The following is a 25641-nucleotide window of genomic DNA, read 5'->3' as shown; positions in this document are numbered from 1 at the left end:
AAGGCCTGTTGTGACAGGACAAGGAATAATGGATTTAAACTAAAGCAGAATAGATTTAGACTAGACATTAGAAAGAAATTTTTTACAATGAGGGTGGTGAAGCACTGGAACAAGTCGCCCAGAGAGGTGGTAGAGGCCCCATCCCTGGCAACATTCAAGGTCAGGTTGGATGGGGCTCTGAGCAACCTGATCTGGTTAAAGCTGTCCCTGCTCGCTGCAGGGGGGTTGGGCTAGATGACCTCTAAAGGTCCCTTCCAACCCAAAGCATTCTATGATTCTATGAAATGACTTCTGAGACTCAGAGTTCAAATTTACCAATCAAATGCATAATGAAACGCAAGGGTGGAAAGGTAAATATAGACAAACTCTGAGTAGAAAAAGAGGCAAAAAAATTTAATTCTGAAGGCAGTTAAACATAGAAGCATCTTATCTACAGATGAAGCAAACTTCTTCACCAAGTCTTTTGATCAAGACTGGAAGTATGTCAGTAGGTCCACACTGACACAACCATAAGCTATGAATTAAGACTCAGGAAGCACTTCATGAAATTTTATGGTCTACAGTATGCTTGAAGCTAGATGCTTAAGCTAGTTTCATCTGGTTTTAAAAAAAATGCACTGATGTGATCACTTGCGATTGTGAGATAAGAGATGATCCACAATACCAAAACCATGACATAGCTATTGCACATGCAGATACTACAAACGCAAAACAGAATTCAGACTATTTGAAGTGGAGGAATACTATTTGCACAAAATTACTGAACGTTGAATACATGCTTTACTAAGTGAATATCTATTCTTTTATTGTAAATTTTCATCCTTCTTCCCTTGCCTTTGCCTTTTTGTTCATTTATAATTTTCATTTGTGTCATTTCCAATTCAAACAACATAGTCTATTGTATCTCAAATATATTTTCAGATGACCAACTTATTTATGTGAACTTCATTTCAAAGAAGACATTAAAGACATTGCTTTAAATTTGGGTTTAGAACTAGTCTGTTCAACCATTAGCTATCTGTTTCACTATATAAGAATACAAAAGACATATTACCTCGGCTTTTGGCAGCTTCTTTCAAAGCAGCTAGAACCTCAGGCTTCAGGTCATCAGAAAGTAACCTTCCTTCCAGACCAGGAAAGAGTGATCTAAGCACATCATAAAAAAAAACCAAACAAAAAACCCCAAACACTTTAGCAAAGCATGTAATTGATTTATGTTGCTGTGCAGAAATTAACAGCATAGTAATCATCATGGTGAGAGAGTCATATGCAAAGCAATTGCTTACACGCATATGGGCTTTCAGTGGGCATTTTTTTATAAATGAGAAAATCACACATTTAGAAGCAGAGAGTAGTAACGAACTAATTTTTCCAACTACTCTTTTCAAAGCAGGTCTAAGCAAGTTCCTTCTCAATAGAAAAACTGGGATTAGAAAATTATTTTAATCTATTTGTATTCTAACAGAAAAAGGTAAAATAACACCTACTATTCTACGTCTCTTAAAGATTCTATTTGAAAGCATACAAAAAATACAACATGTAATTCTAGGACTTCACACAGATCTGTGGATTCCAAAAGATCTGCAGACAGTCATTAAGACTATTGTAGCCAAGAGTCAGCCTCATCCAGCCCTTCCCTCCCCTTCCTTTATCTTAGCACTTAAAACTAAATAGTTTTTTAGGGCTTTGGTCTTCCTGAAATAAAAAATAACTATCCAGTTGAATTCTAACAGCATGTATGTCAATTATACATAAACCAACACAGAATCTTTCTTTTTCTTCCACAGCTGTTAACAGAAAGAAATTCGTAAGAGCTTATTTCAGCTTTTTAAGCAGGCTCCAAACTTGAATACACAAAGAGCCAAACTCTAAGTTGAAAGTCTTTTAAAACACCTAGCACAAGTCATTTATTGTATTTATAACATCAGAATTAAAAATAATTACTGTAGGCAAGAATAGAGGCAAACACAGCATTAGTATTTCAAATTTCTGTATTATCGTAGCTAGCAAGTAGATTTATGCCTGCTATAACATGCTTTTCTACCAGTTTTACAAGACTAACCAAACTAAGTCCATTAACAACAGAACACTAACTGAATAAGATATAGTGGTATCATTAAGTTCCCAAAAAGTATCTGTAGCAATAGGCTGTAAGGAAAATTTGTTAGTCTCATCATGGGAATGTTTTCTGTATTAGTATACTGGCTTAACTTCTGGAAGGAGAAACAAAGTGAAAGAATAGCAAAAGATAAATCATCTCACAACAGATGCTAGAGAATTTTTTTTTTTTTATAGAAGACACTAGAATCACAGGCTCTGAGTAGTGTTAAATCCCTGATAAATAACCTGAATTGTCTAGAACAAGAAAAATCATGGTTTTAGAATATAATAGAAAAAGAACATGGGATGACCAGTTAGTTACCTGCATCCAACTGCTTTTCTTGAAGACGTGTTGTCTATACACGTATTCAAATCACAATTTACATAATGACCTTACTTGAAGCACTTTTTACCTTAATAATATCTATATCAGCACACTCCAATCCATCTCTACTTCCTGTATAAACAGTTCATAGGGCAGTAAAAGCAGCAAAGCACATGTCAAATGTCACATTCTCTCAAGCTGAGGATCTGAAAATTAGTGGAACTCTGGGTGAAAGGAGAAGGAAGGGAGAAGGAGGGGTGGCTGTGAACATATGTACGGGAAACACTTCATAAGGAGGAACAGCTACAGGTAAGGAATCTGGTGTGTCTGATGACTTCAAGCAGTTCCTCTTAAGAGGTTACTTGGAGAAGGGTCCAAATTTAATCAATATTAAGTAATAAAAAATGCACAATCCAGCACAGACATAAAAAGCAGCAGTCATGCTTTTCCCCCACTGACCCCAAGGGCAATTAGTCCAGCTAGCCTGCTCTTTCCTATCCCCTCCCCAATGTCAGTGCAAGCTTTTTTGGCAGATGAAATGTGAACCAAATTGGAACACTAATGGAGCTGGGAAATAAGCAAGGAAAAAAAAAACTAATTGGAGAGGGACTGGAAAGAACAAAGGGAGAGCAGATATAGAAGACAAACCCACTTCTTTCCATGGTATTATCTGCTTACTTCCTGAAACCAGCAAGTGTTTAGTAGTAAGCCCTTCACTGAAAGTAAGGGTGGTTTTGTTTTTTTTTTTAATTAAAAAAAAAAACAACAAAACAACCAAACAAACCTGAAGAAACCTCAGCTTTAAGTTTAACATACTTCCTAGTATGCATGTTTCTAACCTCCTATTTATAATTCTCAGAAGAAAGCTAATTTCCCCATAAGCCTAGATCACATAATTCTTTATAAAGTTATAATGGCAAGTAGCTGTCAAACTTTTTAAATGAGACATATGCACACAAACATGTACATATATACAGAAAACTGAGTTCTATCTACGCATTATTTCATTACATTGCAGGCTGCTGTATATCATCTTGTTTGCAACTAAGCAAATAACAGTTTGAAGCTCTGTTTTAACATTTAAACTGAAAAAAAACCTCCAAAACAAAAAAAAAGCCCACCAGTATTTAAAATATTAATATACCTGGGATATTCTTCTGAGGTTATGTAAACTACATCCTGTTCTGACACAGATGAGGAAAAAGGAATAAAATTTCCATTCTGTAATGGCAAAAGCTCCAATCCAATCAGGTCACTGTAGACTCCATCAGAAAGCACAAATTCTAAAAGATGAAGCTTTTCTTCAGCAGGTCCACTGTGTCCAGATTTTCTTAGTACTTGCCGTACTACAGCAGGAGTCACTTTTTTCACAGCTTTAGCAGTAGAAATAGTAAGATGCACCGCACTAGCAATATTTGCTGGTACCTTAGCAATCTGCTTCCCTGAATTCTGGAGGTAGTTGAGAACAGACTGTGTGTACTCCAAACTTTCATCCATTTCAGAAAAGTGCACCTGTTCCACCTTTATCCACTGATTACTCACTGAGTAAATAACTGTATGCTGGAGCAGCTCTTTAAAGAGAGGTACTACAATTGCTTTCCAGGGTACCCTGATTTTGTTCTCATCAGGCCATAACCTATAAATTCTTTCAGTTGACAAGGGAAAATCCGAATTCTCCTCAGTCTCCATTCGTTTGATAGCTTCCAAAATAAGGGTGGTATATGCCTTTGGCACTACATTTACCACAAGAAGATCATTCCACAAAGCTGCTGGATCTCTCCACTGATCTAGCTCTCGCCATTTGATACTCCTCCTATTGTCTGTGAGACCAAAGAAACCACTAACATGAACTGGGAGTCCAGTTTTGCTTTCTTCACCTGGAGGCAACGGCAGAAAACAAAATGCTCTTCCTGAAAAGTCTGCTATAGCTCCTTTTTCCTCCCCATTAGTTGATAAAGACATTGCTATTCCAATAGTAGGAACAAATTTCAAGTCATCAGCTAAACAATCCAGTTCAGTACACATTCCTCGTCCACCTACACAATTACATACTAACCAAGATGTTTTCTGTGCGTCCTTAACACTCTCATCTTCTACAACTATATTTACATGGTACGTCACACATGTTATGCTATTGCTTGGAACTCCCTTACAATACTGACTTATTGCAGTTCCTAAGATTTTGATAGAATTGGGTCTTTCATGTTTCAAGGCCTTGTTCTCACTAGCAGTTACTCTAAAAATCAGCCTCTCGGTTCCGTCAGCTTCCCTAACATGCAATGAAACATCCTGAACACTCTTCAAGAAGAGCAATACTGTGTCTGCATCTGCTCTGAAGGATTCAAACAGCTCCAAAACCTTCTGTTTGTCGTAAACATTGCTGCTCAGTTGGGAAGGCTGCAGACGAAGTGGGAAACGAAAAAAGGTACCAGGAAAGTTCCCATTCTTAAAGGTTTCCTTAGTGCTGCCAAATACACCAATGAATGGTGCAAACTGGTCTGTAAGTTCATTGATTTCCTTGCTATCTTCTTTTAGATTCCAACACTGGCCTGATTCATGAGGTCCAAAAAGGGTTTGATGGGGATCAAGCATTCCAATCTGGTCACCACTGAAAATACTAGGGACATCTGTATACATAAAAAACAACAACCATTAATAAACCTAAAAAACATGCTTTTCAAATACAGTCTTAAGGAACAAATTTTAAAAGGGCAAGAAAAACAAATGTTATAAAACTACAGTGAACCTAGTATAATTCTGATAGCATACAATTCAGTGCTTACCAACAGGAAGAAACAAGCACACCCCTATTCTGCAATGAAATATATAAATTGTCATTCAAGTATTTGAAATTTTGTAATTTAGTAAACAGTGACCAACAAAAAGTATTTTTTCAACTTTATACTTTCATCTTTCCAACATTTTCAGAAAAAAAAAAGGATTTCATTTACTAAAGATGTATTCTATTTCATTCATACTTTGCAGATCTTAAAGGCTTGCAAACAGTAATCGTGTAAATTTAAAAGCATAAAATCCCAGAATTATCAAACCCCTGAACATATTAACTAAGCTTTTATTCATGCTCTACTAGGTAAAATATTGTGAAAAAACATCCTGTGTCTTACAAACTCAGTTCAGAAGTTAAAACTGTTGTATCAGCAAAAGTTTGCCTCTCATCCTGTACTATTGTAACTACTATGTAGACTGTAAACACTATTTATGCTACATGCTTAGAATCCTAGAATCATAGAATCATTTAGGTTGGAAAGGACCGTTAAGATCAAGTCCAACTGTTAACCTAGCACTGCCAAGTCCACCACTAAACCATGTCCCTAAGCATCACATCTACATATCTTTTAAATACCTCCAGGGACAGGGACTCAACCACTTCTCTGGGCAGCCTGTTCCAATGCTTGACTACCCTTTCCGTAAAGAAATTTTTCCTAATATCCAATCTAAACCTCCCCTGGTGCAACCCGAGACCATTTCCCCTCGTCCTATTGCTAGCTACCTGGGAGAAGAGACCAACACCCACCTCGCTACAACCTCCTTTCAGGTAGTTGTAGAGAGCAATAAGGTCTCCCCTCAGCCTCCTCTTCTCCAGACTAAACCACCCCAGTTCCCTCAGCCACTTCTCATAAGACCTGTGCTCCAGACCCTTCACCAGCTTCGTTGCCCTTCTCTGGACACGCTCCAGCACCTCAATGTCTTTCTTCTACTGAGGGGCCCAAAACTGGACACAGTATTCCAGGTGCGGCCTCACCAGTGCCAAGTACAGGGGAACAATCACCTCCCTGCTCCTGCTGGCCACACTATTCCTGATCCAAGCCAGGATGCTGTTGGCCGCCTTGGCCACCTGGGCACACTGCTGGTTCATGTGCAGCCAGCTGTCAACCAACATTCCCAGATCCTCTTCTGCCAGCCAGTTTTCCAGCCACTCTTCCCCACGCCTGTAGTGTTGCATGGGGTTGTTGTGACCCAAGTGCAGGACCCAGCACTTGGCCTTGTTGAACCTCATACAGTTGGCCTCAGCCCATCGGTCCAGCCTGTCCAGATCCCTCTGCAGGGCCATCCTACCCTCCAGCAGATCAACACTCCCACCCAACTTGGTGTCATCAGCAAACTTACTGAGGGTGCACTCAATCATAGAATCATAGAATCATCTAGGTTGGAAAAGACCTTTAAGATCATCCAGTCCAACCATTAACCTACACTACCAAGCCCACTCTAGACTAATCAAGGGTAGACCAGACTAAACCATATCCCGAAGTGCCACATCTACCCGTTTTTTAAACGCCTCCAGGGATGGTGACTCCACCACCTCTCTGGGCAGCCTGTTCCAATGCCTGACCACCCTTTCCGTAAAGAAATTTTTCCTAATTTCCAGTCTAAACCTCCCCTGGCGCAGCTTAAGCCCATTTCCTCTTGTCCTATCGCTAGCTACTTGGGAGAAGAGACCAACACCCACCTCACTACAACCTCCTTTCAGGTAGTTGTAGAGAGCGATAAGGTCTCCCCTCAGCCTCCTCTTTTCCAGGCTAAACAACCCCAGTTCCCTCAGCCGCTCCTCATAAGGCCTGTGCTCCAGACCCTTCACCAGCTTCGTTGCCCTTCTCTGGACACGCTCCAGCACCTCAATGTCTTTCTTGTAGTGAGGGGCCCAAAACTGGACACAGTATTCCAGGTGCGGCCTCACCAGCGCCGAGTACAGGGGGACAATCACCTCCCTGCTCCTGCTGGCCACAGCATTCCTGATACAAGCCAGGATGCTGTTGGCCTTCTTGGCCACCTGGGCACACTGCTGGCTCATGTTCAGCCGGCTATCTACTAACACCCCCAGGTCCTTTTCGGCCAGGCAGCTTTCCAGCCACTCCTCCCCAAGCCTGTAGCGTTGCATGGGGTTGTTGTGACCGAAGTGCAGGACCCGGCACTTGGCCTTGTTGAACCTCATACAACTGGCCTTGGCCCATCGGTCCAGCCTGTCCAGGTCCCTCTGCAGGGCCATCCTACCCTCGAGCAGATCGACACTCCCACCCAATTTGGTGTCATCTGCAAACTTACTGAGGGTGCACTCGATCCCCTCATCCAGATCATTGATAAAGATATTGAACAAGACTGGCCCTAAAACAGAGCCCTGGGGAACACCGCTCGTGACCGGCCGCCAACTGGACTTAACACCATTTATCACTACTCTCTGGTCTCGGCCACCCAACCAGTTTTTTACCCAGCAAAGGGTATGCCCATCCAATCCATGAGCAGCCAGTTTCTCCAGCAGAATGCTGCGGGAAATGGTGTCAAAGGCTTTACTAAAGTCTGGGTAGACAACACCCACAGCCTTTCCCTCATCCACTAAACGGGTCACCTTGTCAGAGAAGGAGGTCAGGTTAGTCAAGCAGGACCTGCCTTTCATAAACCCATGCTGCCCAGGCCTAATTGCCTGGTTGTCCTCTATGTGCCACATGATGCCACTCAAGATGAGCTGCTCCATAAGCTTCCCTGGCACCGAGGTCAGGCTGACAGGCCTGTAGTTCCCCAGATCCTCCTTCCGGCCCTTCCTGTAAATGGGCACCACATTTGCTAACCTCCAGTCAGTTGGGACCACCCCGGTTAGCCAGGACTGCTAATGAATGATGGAAAGTGGCTTGGTGAGCACTTCTGACAGCTCTCCCAGTACCCTTGGGTGGATCCCATCCAGCCCCATAGACTTATGTGTGTCTAAGTGGTGTAGCAGGTCGCTAACCATTTCCCCTTGGATTATGGGGGCCTCATTCTGCTCCCCGTCCCTGTCTTCCAGCTCAGGGTGCTAGGTACCCGGAGAACAGCTGGTCTTACTATTAAAGACTGAGGCAAAGAAGGCATTAAGTACCTCATCCTTTGTCACTATGTTTCCCCCCGCATCCAATAAAGGATGCAGATTCTCCTTCGCCCTCCTTCTGTTGCTAGTGTATTTATAGAAACATTTTTTTACTGACTTTTACAGTAGTAGCCAGATTAAGTTCTAGTTGGGCTTTGGCCCTTCTAATTTTCCCCCTGCATAACATGACAACATCCTTGTAGTCTTCCTGAGTTGCCTGCCCCTTCTTCCAAACATCATAAACTCTCCTTTTTCTCCTGAGTTCCAGCCAAAGCTCTCTGTTCAGCCAGGCCAGTCTTCTTCCCCGCCGACTCGCCTTTCAGCACATGGGGATGGTCTGCTCCTGTGCCTTTAAGATTTCCTTCTTCAAGCGTGTCCAGTCTTCCTGGACTCCTTTGCTCAGGAGCCTCCTAGACTGTTTCCTCTCTGCTGTATTGTATTTCCAGCAGACATCTGGTAAGTTGAAGTCCCCCACAAGAACAAGGGCTAGAGATTCAGAGACTTCTCCCAGCTGCTTATAAAATATTTAGTCTGCCTCTTCATCCTGCTTGGGTGGTCTGTAACAGACTCCCACCATGGTATCTGCATTGTTGGCCTTCCTCCTGATTCTTACCCATAAACACTCAACCCTATCATCAGCATCAGTACAGCAGTAAAACGTTTTGCCAGAATAATAGGTTTCAAGACTGAATATTACCAGCTTGTGAAAGAATATGTACCATATCTCTCTCAAATGTAAATGTGCATATACGTCTATTATGGAATATCCTTTCTAGCATGAAATAAAATCACTGCTTATTATGCAAAGAACCTGCATAAAAGTTTCAGTCTAGTCTAAACTTTCACACTTCTACTTGCACATCTACCCTACATTATGGGCCTCTATAATATGAACAGCAGTGCATAACTGAAATAAAAGTGTAAAGGAATGTTCGTTTCAATATAAGGGACTAACTACATAATGATGTTACTAGAAGAAACAAATCTCCAAAAACCTTCAAAATCCAAAGGATACCTTATAGAGTTTTAGAAAAATATGAATGCTTGTTAAGGAAACTTAGCCAGGAATGTAATTTAAAAATGCACTATAGAGAAAATATTAAATGTTTGATGAATATCTAAAATAATTAAACAATTTAAAACTTCAACATTTTCTTTTTAAAATATCTACTGAGAGTACCTGTTATATGATAAACTGAATTAAAGCCAATTCCAAATCTTCCAACTTTCAGGGGATCATCTTTCTTCCTGCTTCTTGCTATTTCCTGTATACCATGCCAGTCCTCAGGGGTGAAAATCGCATCATTGTATGCATAAAATGCTGGCCCTATAATAAATAGACAAGTGTTAAAAAGACAACACAAGAAAACTTTTTACTGTTAAAGATTTCTAGGAAATGAACTTACAGAACTCAAAGTATTTCTTTAAAGTATGCATGTGCAAATTTAATGGGGAGGCTATGACTCAAGCTGACATCAAAGTATGCTTGGTGATGAAAGGCAAGTATAGAGTAGCAGCAAAAACAGAAGCAAGAAGATGGATTTACCTCTGATTTATGGTACTTAAGAGATTTATTTTCTGATGTGGTATCTAGCTCTGGTGTCCACCTTTTAAAAGAATGATTCTGAAAAACTGAACAGAAAGCAGAAAACAACAGAACTTCTGAAAGAAGAAGTGTCCTGTGGCACAAGGCTTAAAACTCAATCTGTTCAGTCTATCAAAACGATGTTTGAAATATGTACTAATCACAGTCTATTAATACCTCCACTGGAAAGGAATACATGGCAAGATATAATAACCTGTGTCTAGAAAGCAAGACACAAATTCAAATTAGAAGACATAATGAGGCTGATTAACAACTGAAAAAAGCTAGAAAAAAGTAGTAGTGAATCATTCATCATTGAAATCTTCAAAGCACGACTGAATGCCTTTTGGGATGATTATGCACATTAATTTGTTTGATAAATACAAAACTGACCTCTATCACACAAAGCTGTATTAGATAATGTAAAAATCTTAAAGTTACAAGAAACTACATTTGCAGTATACAGGCAGCATGGAGCAAAATTTGGTGTAAGGGTGAAAGAATAAGAGACAGGGTACAAAACAGAACTGCCTGAAGAGTGCTGAAATGTAAGGGGGTAGGGTCATCTTTACATTAAGAACCGGAGATAGGTCTCAAAAGGTAGAGGTTAATATGGAAAAAAACTGAAAATGATTGTCTAATACCCCAAGCATTCTTTTATCCTAGGTCTTACTTATTAAATCTTGTTTACTTGCTCTACTAAAAATCCTTTCTTGTATTTTGGGATACCCAGTGAACCCAGGGAAATAAACCACAGGACATACAGTCACCCTGGGAGAATTGACTTAGAATAAAGCAGAACATGAGGACTTTCTCAAACAACATTAACAGGAAGCATTTGGAAAGCTGATACTGACAACCAGCAAGAAGACAGTGTAAGGCCTTCAATACCAAACACTGGCTTTGGAAAAGAATTATCAAAGTCAGAACATAGACAAAATAAGCACCTGGTAAGGTGGAAGTAGCAATGGAGTCATCCCTATATGGTCATCTCCATACAGCAAGGAGAAAAACACAGAACCACACACATATTGAAGAATAATGGCTAAAATTAATAATAATTATATTTACCCTGATACTGTGCCATGTCCTTTGACCATAGAGTTTCTGTCCCATACTGAGTTTCATCATACAAAAACCTGACCTCTGTTGCACCAGCATCTTCTGCATTCTGTATCAGTTCCTGAGACAGCAAAAAAACCACACAAAACCAAAGTATAATGCAGTAATGTTGTACAACATTCTGGCAATGGCTTTCCAACTTAAATAGTAGAAAGTAATAAGCAACTGTCTCAAGTGTAATTGTTTTCATACTTTTCAACCAAAATAATTTTATACAGTTTACCTGAATGAAAACAGACATCACTATAAAAGGAATATTCAGACAAGTACTATAAAAGTTATTTGAATTTGGAGCTCAAATACCACACATAAGCAGTATTTATAAATTTTAGAAATAAGTCATAGAATAGAATCATGGAATCATTTAGGCTGGAAAAGACCCTTAGGGTCATCGAGTCCAACCGTTAACCTAACACTGCCAAGTCCACCACTAAGCACCTAAGCACCACATCTACACGTCTTTTAAATACCTCCAGGGACAGGGACTCAACCACTTCCCTGGGCAGCCTGTTCCAATGCTTGACTACCCTTTCTGTGAAGAAATTTTTCCTAATATCCAATCTAAACCTCCCCTGGCACAGCTTAAGCCCATTTCCTCTCATCCTATCGCAACTACATGGGAGAAGAGACCAACACACACCTCCCTACAACCTCCTTTCAGGTAGTTGTAGAGAGCAATAAGGTCTCCCCTCAGCCTCCTCTCCTCCAGGCTAAACAACCCCAGTTCCCTCAGCTGCTCCTCATAAGACTTGTGCTCCAGACCCTAAAGCTGCTAAACTGTTACTACTGTAACTATATTATCCCAAATCAGAGTTGTACAAGCCTCAAAACAATGCAAGATGGCAGGAGAAAAAAAAAAAAAAATTAAAACCCCCAAAGTTTACTGTTTAGCCCACACAACAGGTCTAAGACAAGTGAGACAACAAGTCATAAAAGGACAATACACAGCACTCTTCTTTACATCAACTGAATTCCGTTGAAGTTAACATTTCATAGTATGAACCAACTGTTCAAGAGCCAGAGTGCTCACTTCTAACACCCCTTCAGCAAAGGACTGCAAAACAGTTCTGACCAGTAACTCTGTAAATCATGAAACAGAGCTCACCTGTTGAATGAAGCCCATAGACTAGAAAGAGGCTTATGTTAAGACTGAGTATTTATTAATTAGCATTAGTAGTGGTGAGAGCTATGTAAAACTAATAACTAAAATGTCAATAAACTAGTTCTGTAAACACTACCATTAATAAAATATGCCTATCCAGTCCCATTTACATCAAAAGCATTATACACTGCAGACATGTAAGCATGATTATAAATACCTACAGGATTAGAGCGTCACACAATGCTCTATTTACACTGAATCAAAGTGTATCCAGGCTCCAACGATACACACTCATACATCATATATACACACATACACACATGTGGGTATGTTTGTGTGGGTATATGTAAGTTTGGCATAAAGAAGCATCTCAGCTGAACTGAAGAGTTATGTAGGTATATCACATCACATCCAATGTATTCATGCAACATAAATTTCGTTCAATTATGCATAAAAATAAAAGACTTGCTAGCAAGACAAATCTTTACTTAAAAATGCATCATCAACTAGCAGCAGATATTTCAGATTAGGTTGCATTCTAATATACTGTTGACAGTGAAATAAGCTCATTGTTACCTAACATCTGGTTTCAAAACCATAACCCCTCGATTTTTCACTTTGTGACAGTATGTTCATTCTACAGGGTATATCACACAAGTAACAAAAATGTATTGTTTATATTGTTACTTCTACATAATTTTGAAGCAAGATGAGATAGCAAGAAATATACCCACAGTGAAGTTTAAGTAATACATTTTTAAAGGATCTCCATGAGGTATTTAATTACAAAAAACATGCAACTCTTCTTCTATGGCAATCATTCAAAAAGATACAGAAAGGTAGCCAAAGCCTCTAGAAATATTAAATAATAATTATTGAAACTGGCATGTAGTCAGAGACTTGCATTTGTGCTGCGGCACACAGAGCATCTGCTACATTCAGCTGTAACAGCATTGTATGTGAAGAATCCAAACAGCGAAATCAATTTTAACAGATCAACAAAATTCCTGGTAGCAATCCCTCCCTAGCAGTCTGTTAAGTCTAAATTGTAAACCATGAAAAGAGGAACATTCCTACTTTTAGATTTACCTGTCTGATTTCTAAGGACATTACCTTATTTCTTGACGTTGGAATGAGAAATGGGGTTTAAATTGTTAAGAAGGTCTAAACCCCTCATGATTCAAATGCATCTTACAGATGAAACTAGTACTGAGAAATAGTAAAAACCTAAGCACCCATCCTATGAACAGACACTGCTCAGAACATATCCAGGACACAGTTTGCCAAAACAATTTAAGATATGCTTATCTTAAGCATTCACACTAAAAATAATCAACTTCTAGTTCCACGGTTACAAAGAAAACCTTCTAAGAGACAGCAGAACTGTTATCATGTGTCACCATTTGTATTTGTGTGTTTTCTATATACAGATAGATATATATCTGTACCAAATCCCATTACTTAGAACCTAGTATTCCCCATATACTAAGGAAATTAATCTCCTAACATCCATGCGATGAAGCATTCTGGATGAGAAGTTTAACATGCAAATAAGAACTAATCACCCCAGATGCTCTTCAAAAAAATCAAACTAGAACTTCCGGATGTTGGCATAGGAAGCTACGATATTATCAGACAAATCATTTTTTGTAAGTACCTGTCTTTCCTCTTGTGGGACTTGACAAGTTTAGAATGATCTGTATTCTTTCAGATCACAGAATCACTGAATGGTTTGGGTTGGAAGGGACCTTTAAAGATCATCTAGTCCAACACTCGGCCATGGACAGGGACATCTTTCACTAGATCAGGTTGCTCAAAGCCCCATCCAACCTGACCTTGAACACTTCCAATGATGGGGCATCCACAACTTCCCTGGGCAACCTGGCCCAGTGACTCACCACCCTCATTGTAAAATACGTCCTTATGTCCAATCTAAACCTACTCTCTTTCAGTTTAAAACCATTGCCCCTTCTCCTGTCTCTACAGGCCTTGGTATAAAGTCTCTCTCCATCTTAGATTAAGTATTGAAAGGCTGCAATAGGTCTCCCCAGAGCCTTCTCTTCTCCAGGCTGAACCACCTCAACTCTCACAGCCTTTCTTCACAAGACAGGTGTTCCAGCCGTGTCTAAAGTAAGGTGAGGTGAATTCCACTCTACCAGTTCACCATCCCATTTACTGAAAAAAATTTTAGTGCTTTAATCAATGCTGTCATTTCCACTGTTAGGCTTCTACTCTTAACATTCAACATTCAAACGTGCAGCATCACAAAGATAACATGCCCTACTGTTGCACACTTTGAAGTCTCCTGGACCAACAAGAAAACATCATAAAGAACACTAACCTCAGTTCAGAAAATCCTGCGACATTCTTTTGTTATGAGAACCAATGTCTAGACTAAAAATGTTTTTCAGCCCATACAAAACTGATGGTTCATTATTCTTACCACTCTAGAGCAAGTCTCTCAAAAGCCACTCAAAGATTCCCATCTTCAAAGTGCTCTTAATCTACTGATGAAACTTTGTGACACTGTCAAATTTCACTGAGGAAAATATATTTAGCTACCAAGAAATTCCAAAGCAAAATCTTGTATCAAAGTCTCTAGCTTATCCCAATCTTATAAGAAGATAATCCCTCCCAAAAAATTGTACATGCTATTATGTGGTTTTACCATAGCCTACAGCAGGGATAAACAATAAAGTAACAAACAAAATAAACATTTTAGCTCACTTACATAAGGTACATCATGAAGTCTCTGATTAAACTGTAACATCTACATTTTATCAATTTTTTTATAAATTACAGTGGCAGCTTTGAGAAGAAAACTCAGAGGCATTAAAACACAAAGTCACATAACTCACTTTGCCTTGTCCACAGAAATGGAAACATGTATCTCCTGTACTAGAATGAATATCTAATGCAGTATGACAAGATTTGCAAGATTTGCTGGAAAGTGTTAAACTAATGGTATTATGTCATGCATATTAATGACTGATAAAAATACCATTTGTTGTATACCTTAAGAATCTGTCCTCCTTCTGGGTATCTTCTTAAAATATCCTTAAGAAAATCAACAAGTGGTGGAGTTGTTTGTCCAAAACGACCTAAAAAAAAAAAACCACAAACAAAAAATAATAAATGCTACTATGCATTTAATTTCAGATTAAAAAAAATACTAAACAATTACTGGGAATTTTGAAAAAAATTTAAATTAACTCAAGGCCTGATACTGTAAAATCTTGTGTTTCTTAAATCAACTGTAAAAATACTACATTAGAAATCTTTTTATTATTAAAAAAATTAAAATAGCAGTTTTTATGTTAATGTCAACATGCTGTTTCATATATGGATAGAATAAATTTGGGGGCTAAGTCTTTGCATCAGCTATACCCTAACTCCAACTACTGGATGTTCAAATATAGCAACTTTTAAAGGACTACTACTTTTTAAGTAGCAGGACAGTATTCTAGAGCAGCAGTGGCTGTAACCTTTTTTATAGCCAGTGATGATCCCTACTGACAGCTACACACAGGCACAGTATGCTTTGGCTCTAATGTACACTTCCTGTTCTGGCATATCGGGGTGCTGGGCCTGGTGCTAGCTTTGGTGTTACCTGGGCTTAGCACAGGAGGGAAAAGAGTCTCAGAAAGGTACTATCAAGCATTATGAAGTTCTGGTGGACATAAACTCCACTAACCCCAAGGCTAGCCCCTGCTCTAAGAGAAAGAGTCTATCACGGAATGAAAGGATCAATACCCTTAATTTCAAACTTCAGTCTGAGGCTAAAGAGCAGCTCCCTAAATCCAAACCTCTAAAACACGTGCTTCAAACAAATATTAATGATACAATTTCCACAAGGAAAACAGAATCTCCTGATGCCCTATTTCATAGAATCATAGAATCGTCTAGGTTGGAAAAGACCTTTAAGATCATCCAGTCCAACCATTAACCCACACTACCAAGTCCACACTAAACCAATCAAGGGTAGACTAGACTAAACCATATCCCGAAGTGCCACATCTACCCATTTTTTGAACACTTCCAGGGATGGTGACTCCACCACCTCTCTGGGCAGCCTGTTCCAATGCTTGACCGCCCTTTCCGTAAAGAAATTTTTCCTAATTTCCAGTCTAAACCTCCCCTGGCGCAGCTTGAGCCCATTTCCTCTCGTCCTATCGCTAGCTACTTGGGAGAAGAGACCAACACCCACCTCACTACTACCTCCTTTCACGTAGTTGTAGAAAGCGATAAGGTCTCCCCTCAGCCTCCCCTTCTCCAGGCTAAACAACCCCAGTTCCCTCAGCCGCTCCTCATAAGACTTGTTCTCCATACCCTTCACCAGCCTTGTTGCCCGTCTCTGAACACGCTCCAGCACCTCAATGTCTTTCTTGTATTGAGGGGCCCAAAACCGGACACAGTATTTGAGGTGCGGCCTCAAATTTATCAAATTTATCACTTCCCTTTAAAGCTATTAATAAAGTAATTATTCTCTCTCCCTCATCTGCATATATGTGTATTTATGAACCACACAGATTCACACACACACTATATATATACTACAGAACAAAACATAAGACAAAAAAAATAAGCCACAGAATCTTCAGCAATGTGGAAAAAGGGGGATAGATAAGAGAGATCTATATGCTGAGAAAACATCAAGTAAAAACATAAAACATCTTGTCTTTAGGCAATTTTTGTATTGCTCTTTCTTTAAGGTAACTTAATAGCATCAATGAAAAAAAAAAACCAAGAAATTGCAACTCACAGCTGAAAGTTTGGGAAGTTTTTTTATAACTTTTGTTATTATTTTTACAGTATACAGAAGCATATGAAAGTCAACAGGCAATACGCAAACTTCCAAAATAAGGTGAACTGATCAACAGCAGGAAAGTTTGGGTGTTTCTTTCCTTAGGAGAAATTCTCTAAAATCAAGAATGCGATCTTCTCTAAGTCTAACTTGGGCAGGCAGGCGGAAGTATTTAAACAACACATTTCACCATGGGAACCACAAAAACAAATTAGTAACTTTGAAGTGATAGACTGAAGACAGACATTATTCTAACTCTTTACATCTAAGAGCAAAGCTGCTCAGTGTGTCATAAAAATTACTCTATCTTGAGATCATGACTTACTGCATCCTGTCAGATGCTGAACTGATTTTTCTCAAGTATTAGAGCTGGTCATATTTAACACAAGACTGGTTCCACAAATCTGAAGGAGAAACTTCTTCCACAATAAGGACAGCCAAAGCATTGGAACAGGAGCCCAGAGAACCTGTGCAGTCTCCATCTTTGAAGGCTTTCCAAACTCGACAAGCTCAACCCTTGAGCAACCTGGTCTGACCTCAGAGCTGACCCTGCTTTGAGCAGAAGGTTGGAGTAGAGACCTCCTGATTCTCTTTCCAACATGAATTATTCTGTAATCATATGAAAAGATTATGCATTATTTGCTAGACACCAGTGAGGAATGAACAGAGGTGACATGGGTGATCTTCAGAGTACTTCAGCAACCAACGCACTTGGCTCTACTGACCATGCACTTCCTGAAGTTAGAAATTCAGGTCCCTCCTTGATTCATCTGCTGTAAGGAAAAACCTCAGAACTGAAAGACTCCAGAATGAACACAAAAGGCTCATACTAAAGCCTTCAGATCTTTTAGATTGACTTACATCAGAGTTGTGGGCCAGAAAAAGTTAAGTGCTTTACCTAGATATGGACTGCTTAGAGTGATAGCTCTAAGAGAATCTCACAGCCAAATATTCCATTCCTAGGCACAAAACCCAGCAACCATTCTTCTTTCCCATTAAAGATTTCTTAGGGCTACTACACAATCTTCTCCATATACTTGCATGGAAAAAAAAAACAGCTCAGAGAAGAAAAAAACCACTCTTTTTATTTAGTCTACCACAGCCTACACAGAGCAAAAAATTATCAGAGCAAACAGTCAAGAATGAGAGAAAGAAAAACCTTTGATGCCATAGAACCATGGGGTCCATTTTCATAGGTATTTTCTAACCATTGCAGGTTCTAGAGAATGTGAACATGAACTTCTGGCTAATATACAAATGCTTCACTTCTCTCTGTCACTAGAAAACCATAATCCAGTACACTCATGGCTTACATAGGCTAAGAAATACAACATTTTGTGACACCAAATAAAGTATCTCCATGAAAAGAAGGGGTTCCTTCTTCATCCCACCATCCCATTAGCATTTACTTCATTCCCTTAAAGTTATTGTTAAAAGAATATTAATGCTAGCAACCAAATAAGATAATGATTACAGACTTTATTTAATAGAGCATTGTTGTGGTTTAACCCCAGCCAGCAGCTAAGCACTACGCAGCCACTCGCTCACTCCCCCTGCCCCAGTGGGATGGGGGAGAGAATCGGAGGAGTAAGAGTGAGAAAACTCCTGGGTTGAGATAAGAACAGTTTAATAATTGAAATAAAGTGCACAATCACTGCTCCCCGGCCAACCCCCCCCAGTTTATATACTGAGCATGACACCATACGGTATGGAATAGCCCTTTGGTCAGTTGGGGTCAGCTGTCCTAGCTGTGCCTCCTCCCAGCTTCTTGTGCACCTGGCAGAGCATGGGAAGCTGAAAAGTCCTTGACCAGCATAAGCAGTACTTAGCAACAGCTAAAACATCAGTGTGTTATCAACATTATTCTCCTACTAAATTCAAAACACAGCACTATGCCAGCTACTAGGAAGAAAATTAACTCTATCCCAGCTGAAACCAGGACAAGCATTTCTGAAGATATTCAGATATCATAATCTATTTCAAGATACCATACAACGAGATATACCTGCAATTTTTGTAATAAAAATGTAACTAAACATACAGAATTGAAAGAAAAACAAACAAACAAAAAAAGAAGAAATCAAAAGCTTTTTGCCAATGATATAGTCTTCTATGCAGTGGTTACTGAAAAGATACCCTTTCAGTATCTGAATTGCTTATGAGTATTCAGCTTATTTTATATGAGACAAGGCAGCTGTTAACGCTACTGCAAGGCAAGTTTTACTGATTCCAAAGGACAGCACTACTCTAATTTCTACATATGAAATTACCAAGAAAAAAATAAACACCAAGGCACTTAAAAGAAGTTTAATTTTCCTGGAGCAGAATGAAAAGAACAAGTGAAGGTATTCCTAGGACTTACAAGAAAAATAACTGACTCTCATTTAATGAAGAGAATAATTTCAATTAATTCTAGATTGTTAGGAAATGCTTTGACCTGCCAGTTTATAAACAGAGACAAGTATTTTTCATACCTCCTCCTTTCAACCCTTTTGACTGAAGCTTCAGAAAAACTTGATTTTGAGACTTCTGAAGATCCACAATCTTGATACCATCAGATAACTGAAACAAAAAATAAGACATATCTTGATCAGACCATTCTGCAGTATAAATAATTTACTGTAGCTTCATTTCCTACACATTTATTCTATGAATTCTGGTTTTATCTTTAAGTATACAAATACTCTGAGACATCCAATACTCATCTTGAGCAGCACTTCCAGTGCCTGAGGTCTAGGATGGCCTCCTTTGCCTAATGATGCTCCTCAGATGAAGTATCAGTTTGATAGTAACAGGACCATAAAAACGGCCGCAAACAAATCAGGTGGAAAAAATGCCTACAGAAGCATACTAAGAGCAAGCCATGGCCTCCCATTTTTACATTTGAAAAGTTCCATGTTCTGGGAACTTCTGGAAGCATACAACTAAAGCAGTTATTGTTCTAAGGTGCATGCCCATAAAGAAAATAAACGTATACAGGAAGTACACGGTCTACGTATGCCAAAAAGTACATATGGGTATGCGAAGTCATAGGAGTTTTAAACTAAGCAGTATCAGCTCAAAGCAGCTAGTAATACAGAATGTGTAGAGACAGAAGTATGTCACAGAAACACCCCTGAAGAATTCGACAGCCTCATCTCCCCATTACCTCTACATGCAGACCTACGGACTCACCGGGAACATCACAGAGAAACTGGGGCAAACTAAGTAACAAATTCCTTAGCAGCTACTGGGAAAACTATTTAGTAATCATGGCACATAATGGTTTTGTTGCAATTCTAGTTTCATCTTATAAGTGTGTCCCAGTCATACATGATATGATGCTAAAAGTCATATATGACATGATGTCATCCTGCATACCATGATAACAAATGTAGAATTAGAAGTTGTGCTGTGCTAATTAGAAACTTAACCAATTCAAATTAGCTTCCATTTATAGTAAACTACATCAAAATTTTATTATGTGAAATTATATTATCATATGAGTCTCAGTTTATAGCAAAGTTCAGGACTACTTCCCCACTTCGATGGGTAAAAACAAATCACTAGAAAGGAGTTGGTGCTTACACAGATGTAGCTGCTTACAATCTAACTACATTTAATAAGCAAGACAGTCCTAGTCCACAGTATGTAGTCATAATTTAAAAAGATTAGTGAGAAAAAAATTATATTCCTTTTTACTTAAACCAGTTTTAAAGAGTACTTACAACAACAGTGCGTTTATTCTAAGTTCCTACAGAAATGTTATACTTGAGAAGATCTTGTCTCAAGATGTAAAATAGCTTAAACTGGGTCTACCACCCACTCAGGACTCACTAAAATAAAAAAGAATCTACAGAATGCTGTAACCCATCACCAAGTATTACAGGGATAGAATAACCAAATTTCTCAGGTAGGATTTTTATAGGAAAACACCGAATAGATTTAAATTAACAGTTTAACACTGTAAGGAACTATGAAAGAGATACAGGATTTTACTTAACATCTGTAAAATGCATGTAGCAGCTTTAATGAAAAAAAAAGATTTACTGATGAACATTCTACTATCTCAGTAAATTAAAAAATAATTTGATCCCAGTAAACAGGATCAAACAGAAGTTTATAACGGATTTTCAAAATTGCTACAGTACAAATATTCCCATATGTATTTTAGTGTAATATTAGAAAAAAAAAAAAAAGCAGACTAGCTATTACAGTCTGCTTACTGACTGTTCCCTGCCAAAAGATAGTTTTCTGTGCCAGCCAGGCTGCTGCTTAGATCTTCACTTCCAGATGAATCTTAAAGTGATATACAGACCTCCTTCCTCCCAAAACAGGAAGGCCTGGAGAGAACAGTATCAAGGACACACAAAACGAGGCAAGAAAATAAAAGATAAACTACATGAGCAGTTTGTTTCAAACCTGAGCGCTCAAAGATTATTTGTGTTCCCCATGTAGGTTCTTAAAAGCTTCTTGAGCAATACAACTACTAACATCTAGTTCTTTCCTAGCATCATAGAACGGTTTGGGTTGGAAGGGACCTTTGAAGATCATCTAGTCCAAACCCCCCCATGCCATGGGCAGGGACATCTTTCACTAGATCAGGTTGCTCAAAGCTCCATCCAACCTGACCTTGAACACTTCCAACAATGGGGCACCCACAACTTGTCTGGGCAACCTGTTCAAGTGTCTCACCACCCTCATCGTAAAGTATTTCTCCTTATATGTCCAATCTAAACCGACCCTCTTTCAGTTTAAAACCACTGCCCCTTCTCCTGTCACTACAGGTATAAAGTCTCTCCATCTTTCTTGTAAGACTCCTTTATGTATTGAAAGGCAGCAGTAAGGTCTCCCTGGAGCCTTCTCTTCTCCTTTATGCATTTGCAAGTCCCCTTGCCCTATTTAACCCTAATTCCCAATCTCCTCTCTCTCCCCTTCACACCTCTACTCATCCCATCCCACCAATATCTCCAGGTTCCCATTTCCCAAGAGCGTGGCTCAAAGCATGCCAAGCAGTACTGAAATGGTGACCCCCATGCTGATGCCTTCAACAGAACAAGGTCATTCACTCACTTGACTCTCTCTCCTGTACCCAGACCTCAATTTTTAACTTGTAAGAGCTTCCTGTCATGGTGATGTCAACTCTGCTGTTGAAGCTGGAGAGCAGGTAGCAAATCAATTATAAGATCCAAAGGAAGCCAGAATAAGCACATCAGCACTCTCGGTTGAATCTTCTGCTCCCCCACCCCCACCAGAAAGAAATAAGGATAAAGCACGTGGATTATGTCAGAAAAAGACATAAAAATTCGAATCATAAAAGCTGGCACCATCAAAAGAAGCATGAGGTAACCCTCATAGCTGCTTGTCCAAACGACCTCCTTGTTTCCCATGAGAAACCCAGGCCCAAGGACGTGCACACGCGGTGCTGCCCGTGCCCCAGACGACCTGGCAAGATGCAAAAAAGCAGCCGGCTGGGGAGCGCCGGCACCACGGCGCTGCGAGAGGCCGCCAGAGCAGGGAGACGCCCCCGCCGCCCGCCCGCCGCGCCCCCTCACCTCTCTGCCGCCGTGCCACAGCCGCTGCTCGGCGCGGGGGAAGCCGGCTTCCGCCTCAATCCGCGCCTTCACGTCCCCCACAGCCGCGGAAGGCGGCAGCTCGAAGGTCCTGCAGCCCAGGCAGTCATGGAGGACGGTCACCCGGGCCAGCCTGCGACAACACGACAGACACCAGCTGAGGAGAGGCACGCAGCGCCCACCCCGGCGCCCGCCCGCCCTCCCCTCCGGGCACGCCGGAGGCCCGGGACAGGCGCCGCAGCCCGCGGGAGTGCAGGGATGAGCAGGCGGCTGCCGGCCGCTCCCTCCGGGGGGGGGGAACGGAGCCGCCGGGCCTGCCAGCGGAGCGGCTCCGGCAGCGCCGCACGCCCGCCCCCGGCCTCCCCTCCCCTCCCGTCCCGCCCCGCCGCCACTCACATGCCCGCCGCCGCACACAAAGCGCCGCTCGCTGCTGTTGCTGCCGCTGCCGGCGCGGCCGCCGCCGCTCCCCGCACGGGGAAGGGGTGGGGCTGCGCACGGCGGCGAGCGGGAGGGGCTCGCCCCGCGGAAGAAGAAGAAGAAGGAGGGGAGGAGAGGGGGGAGCGGGCGAAGAAGCCGCCCTAAAAGCAGCAGCGGCGGCGGCGAGGCGGGCCTGGCCCTGGCCCGGCCCCCTCAGCGGGTCCCCTGCGGCGGGGGGCGACCCGGCCCGGCCCCGCCCCTCAGCGGGTCCCCTGCGGCGCCGGCCCGGCCCGGCCCGGCCCGGCCCCTCAGTGGGTCCCCTGCGGCGGGGGGCGGCCCGGCCCGGCCCGTCTGCCGCCCCCAGCTCTGCCCCCGCAGACGGGGTTTCGCGGCTCCGGGGAGCTGGGGGAGGCTTCCCGCGGCCCTGCGCCCGGTTTGTGGGGCTCGTCGCTCCCGCTGCCTGCCAGGGCCCTGGGGTGAGCGAGCCCGGGCGCCTCGGGCGAGGGGGAGGCCGTAGCCTGGCCTGGGCGGCCGCTCCTGCATGACATGGGGCTGCCCGAGCCGCGGCTAACGCCGAGATCCGGAGCGGTGACCGCATGCAAACTCCCCCTTCGGCAGGGCAGGCCGGCAGGGAGGCACGCTGGCGCTTCACGCAATTCCCAGCCTTCGGGCACCACCACATGGAGCACGCAAAGTTACAGCTGATAAGCCTCATGTTTCTCAAGGATTCGAAACAGGGAAGGAAACCTCATTTTTCTGCTCTTTGTCAGTCACTTGACTGATCATGAATATTTATTGGTATTGATCTACTTTATCTCACAGGGCATATGGTAAGTCCTCATGCCATTCAAGATTTACAGAAAGTGCTGTCCTGAAAATAGGCAGGAAAAACTTACTCCCATCTCCCAAGGTTTAGTCAGAGGCAAAGGACATAGTGGTTGCGATTGTCTTAACCCAGCCTCTACAAAAGCTTAGTGATTTCTGATGGGCTAGTTGCAAAAGGAAGTTCTGTGAAATTATGAGATGGATGCTGATGGATGGAAGAAACATCCTAATGACCATCAATATGGAAAATATTGAAGTATTCAGTGCATTAGTCTTCAAAGGCAAGGCCTGCTCCTACTCTCTAGCACATTTTGAAAAGCAGAGGAGCAGCCAAGGATGAGAACTGAGCAACAATTAGGAGCTATATAGAGGAGTTGTATGTATTCAGGTCTGTATGACCAGATGGGATTCCCCTGAGGGTGTTCAAAATGCAGGCCAATGTGACCACAAGGCCATCTAGGAAATCTGCTATCAAGCACAGTGATCAGGAGAGTTTCATGGCTAGAAAAAATGGCCCATCATCATGAAAGACGGAGGCTGAAAGGAATTAAAGGCTAGTAAATATCAACTTGGTCCCAAGAGATAACATGGAGAACATCCACTTGGAATCTACTTCCAAATACTTGAAAGACAAAAAGGTAATCAGGAAAAGTAAACATGAATTGACAAGGGTTTAATCAACTTAATTGCCTTCTATACTGAGATGACCAAGTGTGTAGATGAATGAAAACTACTGACACTTTCTCCTAGAACATTACATTTGGAAGGTGAGGAAGTATGGGCTGGAAGTTAGGTGGGTCGAAAGTTTATTGGACCACTGAGATCAAGAAGTTGCATTAAGTAGTTCAACACTGATCTGGCAAAACCCAGAGTACTCTAAGCACACATACTGAGTAGGCCTGATACTGTTCAACATCGTCATCGGTGACCTAGATAATGACAAAGCACTCGAAGCAAATTTGCAGAAGGCACTTGTGTACAAGTGCTAAGAGCTTTCTTCTGATGCCTGAAGTCTCAGAGACAGGCTTTAATATGATTGGTACAGAAATGAAGTAACTGTTGTTCTGTAAGGTGACTGGTAAAATAAAAAAGTAAATTAATTGTCCTTGAAGGTGATTTGTGAAAAATAACAGTAGAAAGGTATGGTCTGCTAAAGATTTATGATGATTAGATAATATCATGGCAAGATGAATCAGGAAATATCTGATTGGGTGACCCATGTGATGTCTACCTGAGAGATCACCAGTATAAGCAAAAGCTGTGACAAATCAAGCTTGGGAGAGCTGTTCCAAAACCTCAGAATAGATCCCATTTGGGGACCTAGCTGCTGATCAGAGAGGAGGACCCTGCCTTTGCTGTAGGCCTGAGGCAGAGAAGCCTTACCTGTGAATGCTGGTCCAGGTTGGTGGTAGCACTCATGGATCAGTGATAGTTGCCCCCCATCATCAGTATGGGTACCCTCTCTCAGTCACCAGTTGGGTGGCACATGGGAGCATGGCTTCTCTGATAGAGCCAAGTTGAGCTGCTGGTGGCAGTACTGCAGCAGTGGCTCAATTAGTGCATGAGCGAGCCGCTTGGTGTGTGTTTGTGTGAACGCGTATATTGTTGTTATTAGGTTAGATATTGCTTGCATATAACCATAACATTAGCAAAAAGATTACCGATAATTAGTTGGAATAGTTTTTTATGCAATAAAGGATAGTGCAGCTCAATGATCCCTGTGGTTCTCATCAGTCAATTAGACTGGCGGGCTCTCTGGGCAAATCAGTCTTCAAGCTCCAGGGCTTTAACCTATCTGTGATCCCAATGAGCTAAGGGGACCTTGAGAAACTTTTGGAGGGGGCCAACAGAACCCCCCCAAAGTTCATTGTGTGCGAAGTTCTGCACCTGGGACCATGGGCTGTGCATCAGCATAGCCTAGAACGTGACGGGCTGAATAGTAGCCCTACTTCAAA

The 25641-nt window shown here is 41.5% G+C and overlaps 1 protein-coding gene across 2 annotated transcripts in view; it reads right to left on the bottom strand.

Moving 5' to 3' along the window:
• The window catches only part of SACS (sacsin molecular chaperone), a 28047-nt gene extending 17081 nt beyond the window's left edge, over positions 1-10966 (bottom strand). For both annotated transcript variants that reach the window (XM_075725396.1, XM_075725389.1), the window contains exons 1-4: positions 10936-10966; positions 9460-9606; positions 3570-5052; positions 1055-1146 (exon numbers count right to left, since the gene is read on the bottom strand). In XM_075725396.1, the coding sequence (XP_075581511.1) occupies positions 1055-1146; positions 3570-5052; positions 9460-9606; positions 10936-10951 (1738 nt within the window). In that variant the 5' untranslated portion in view covers positions 10952-10966. The remainder of the gene's footprint in view (positions 1-1054; positions 1147-3569; positions 5053-9459; positions 9607-10935) is intronic.
• Positions 10967-25641: the final 14675 nt, after the last annotated feature.

This window comes from Pelecanus crispus, chromosome 1 (assembly GCF_030463565.1).
Source record: "Pelecanus crispus isolate bPelCri1 chromosome 1, bPelCri1.pri, whole genome shotgun sequence".
NCBI lineage: Eukaryota > Metazoa > Chordata > Aves > Pelecaniformes > Pelecanidae > Pelecanus > Pelecanus crispus.
Note: the sequence above shows the minus strand (reverse complement) of the source record. Positions and strands in the feature narration are given on the sequence as shown.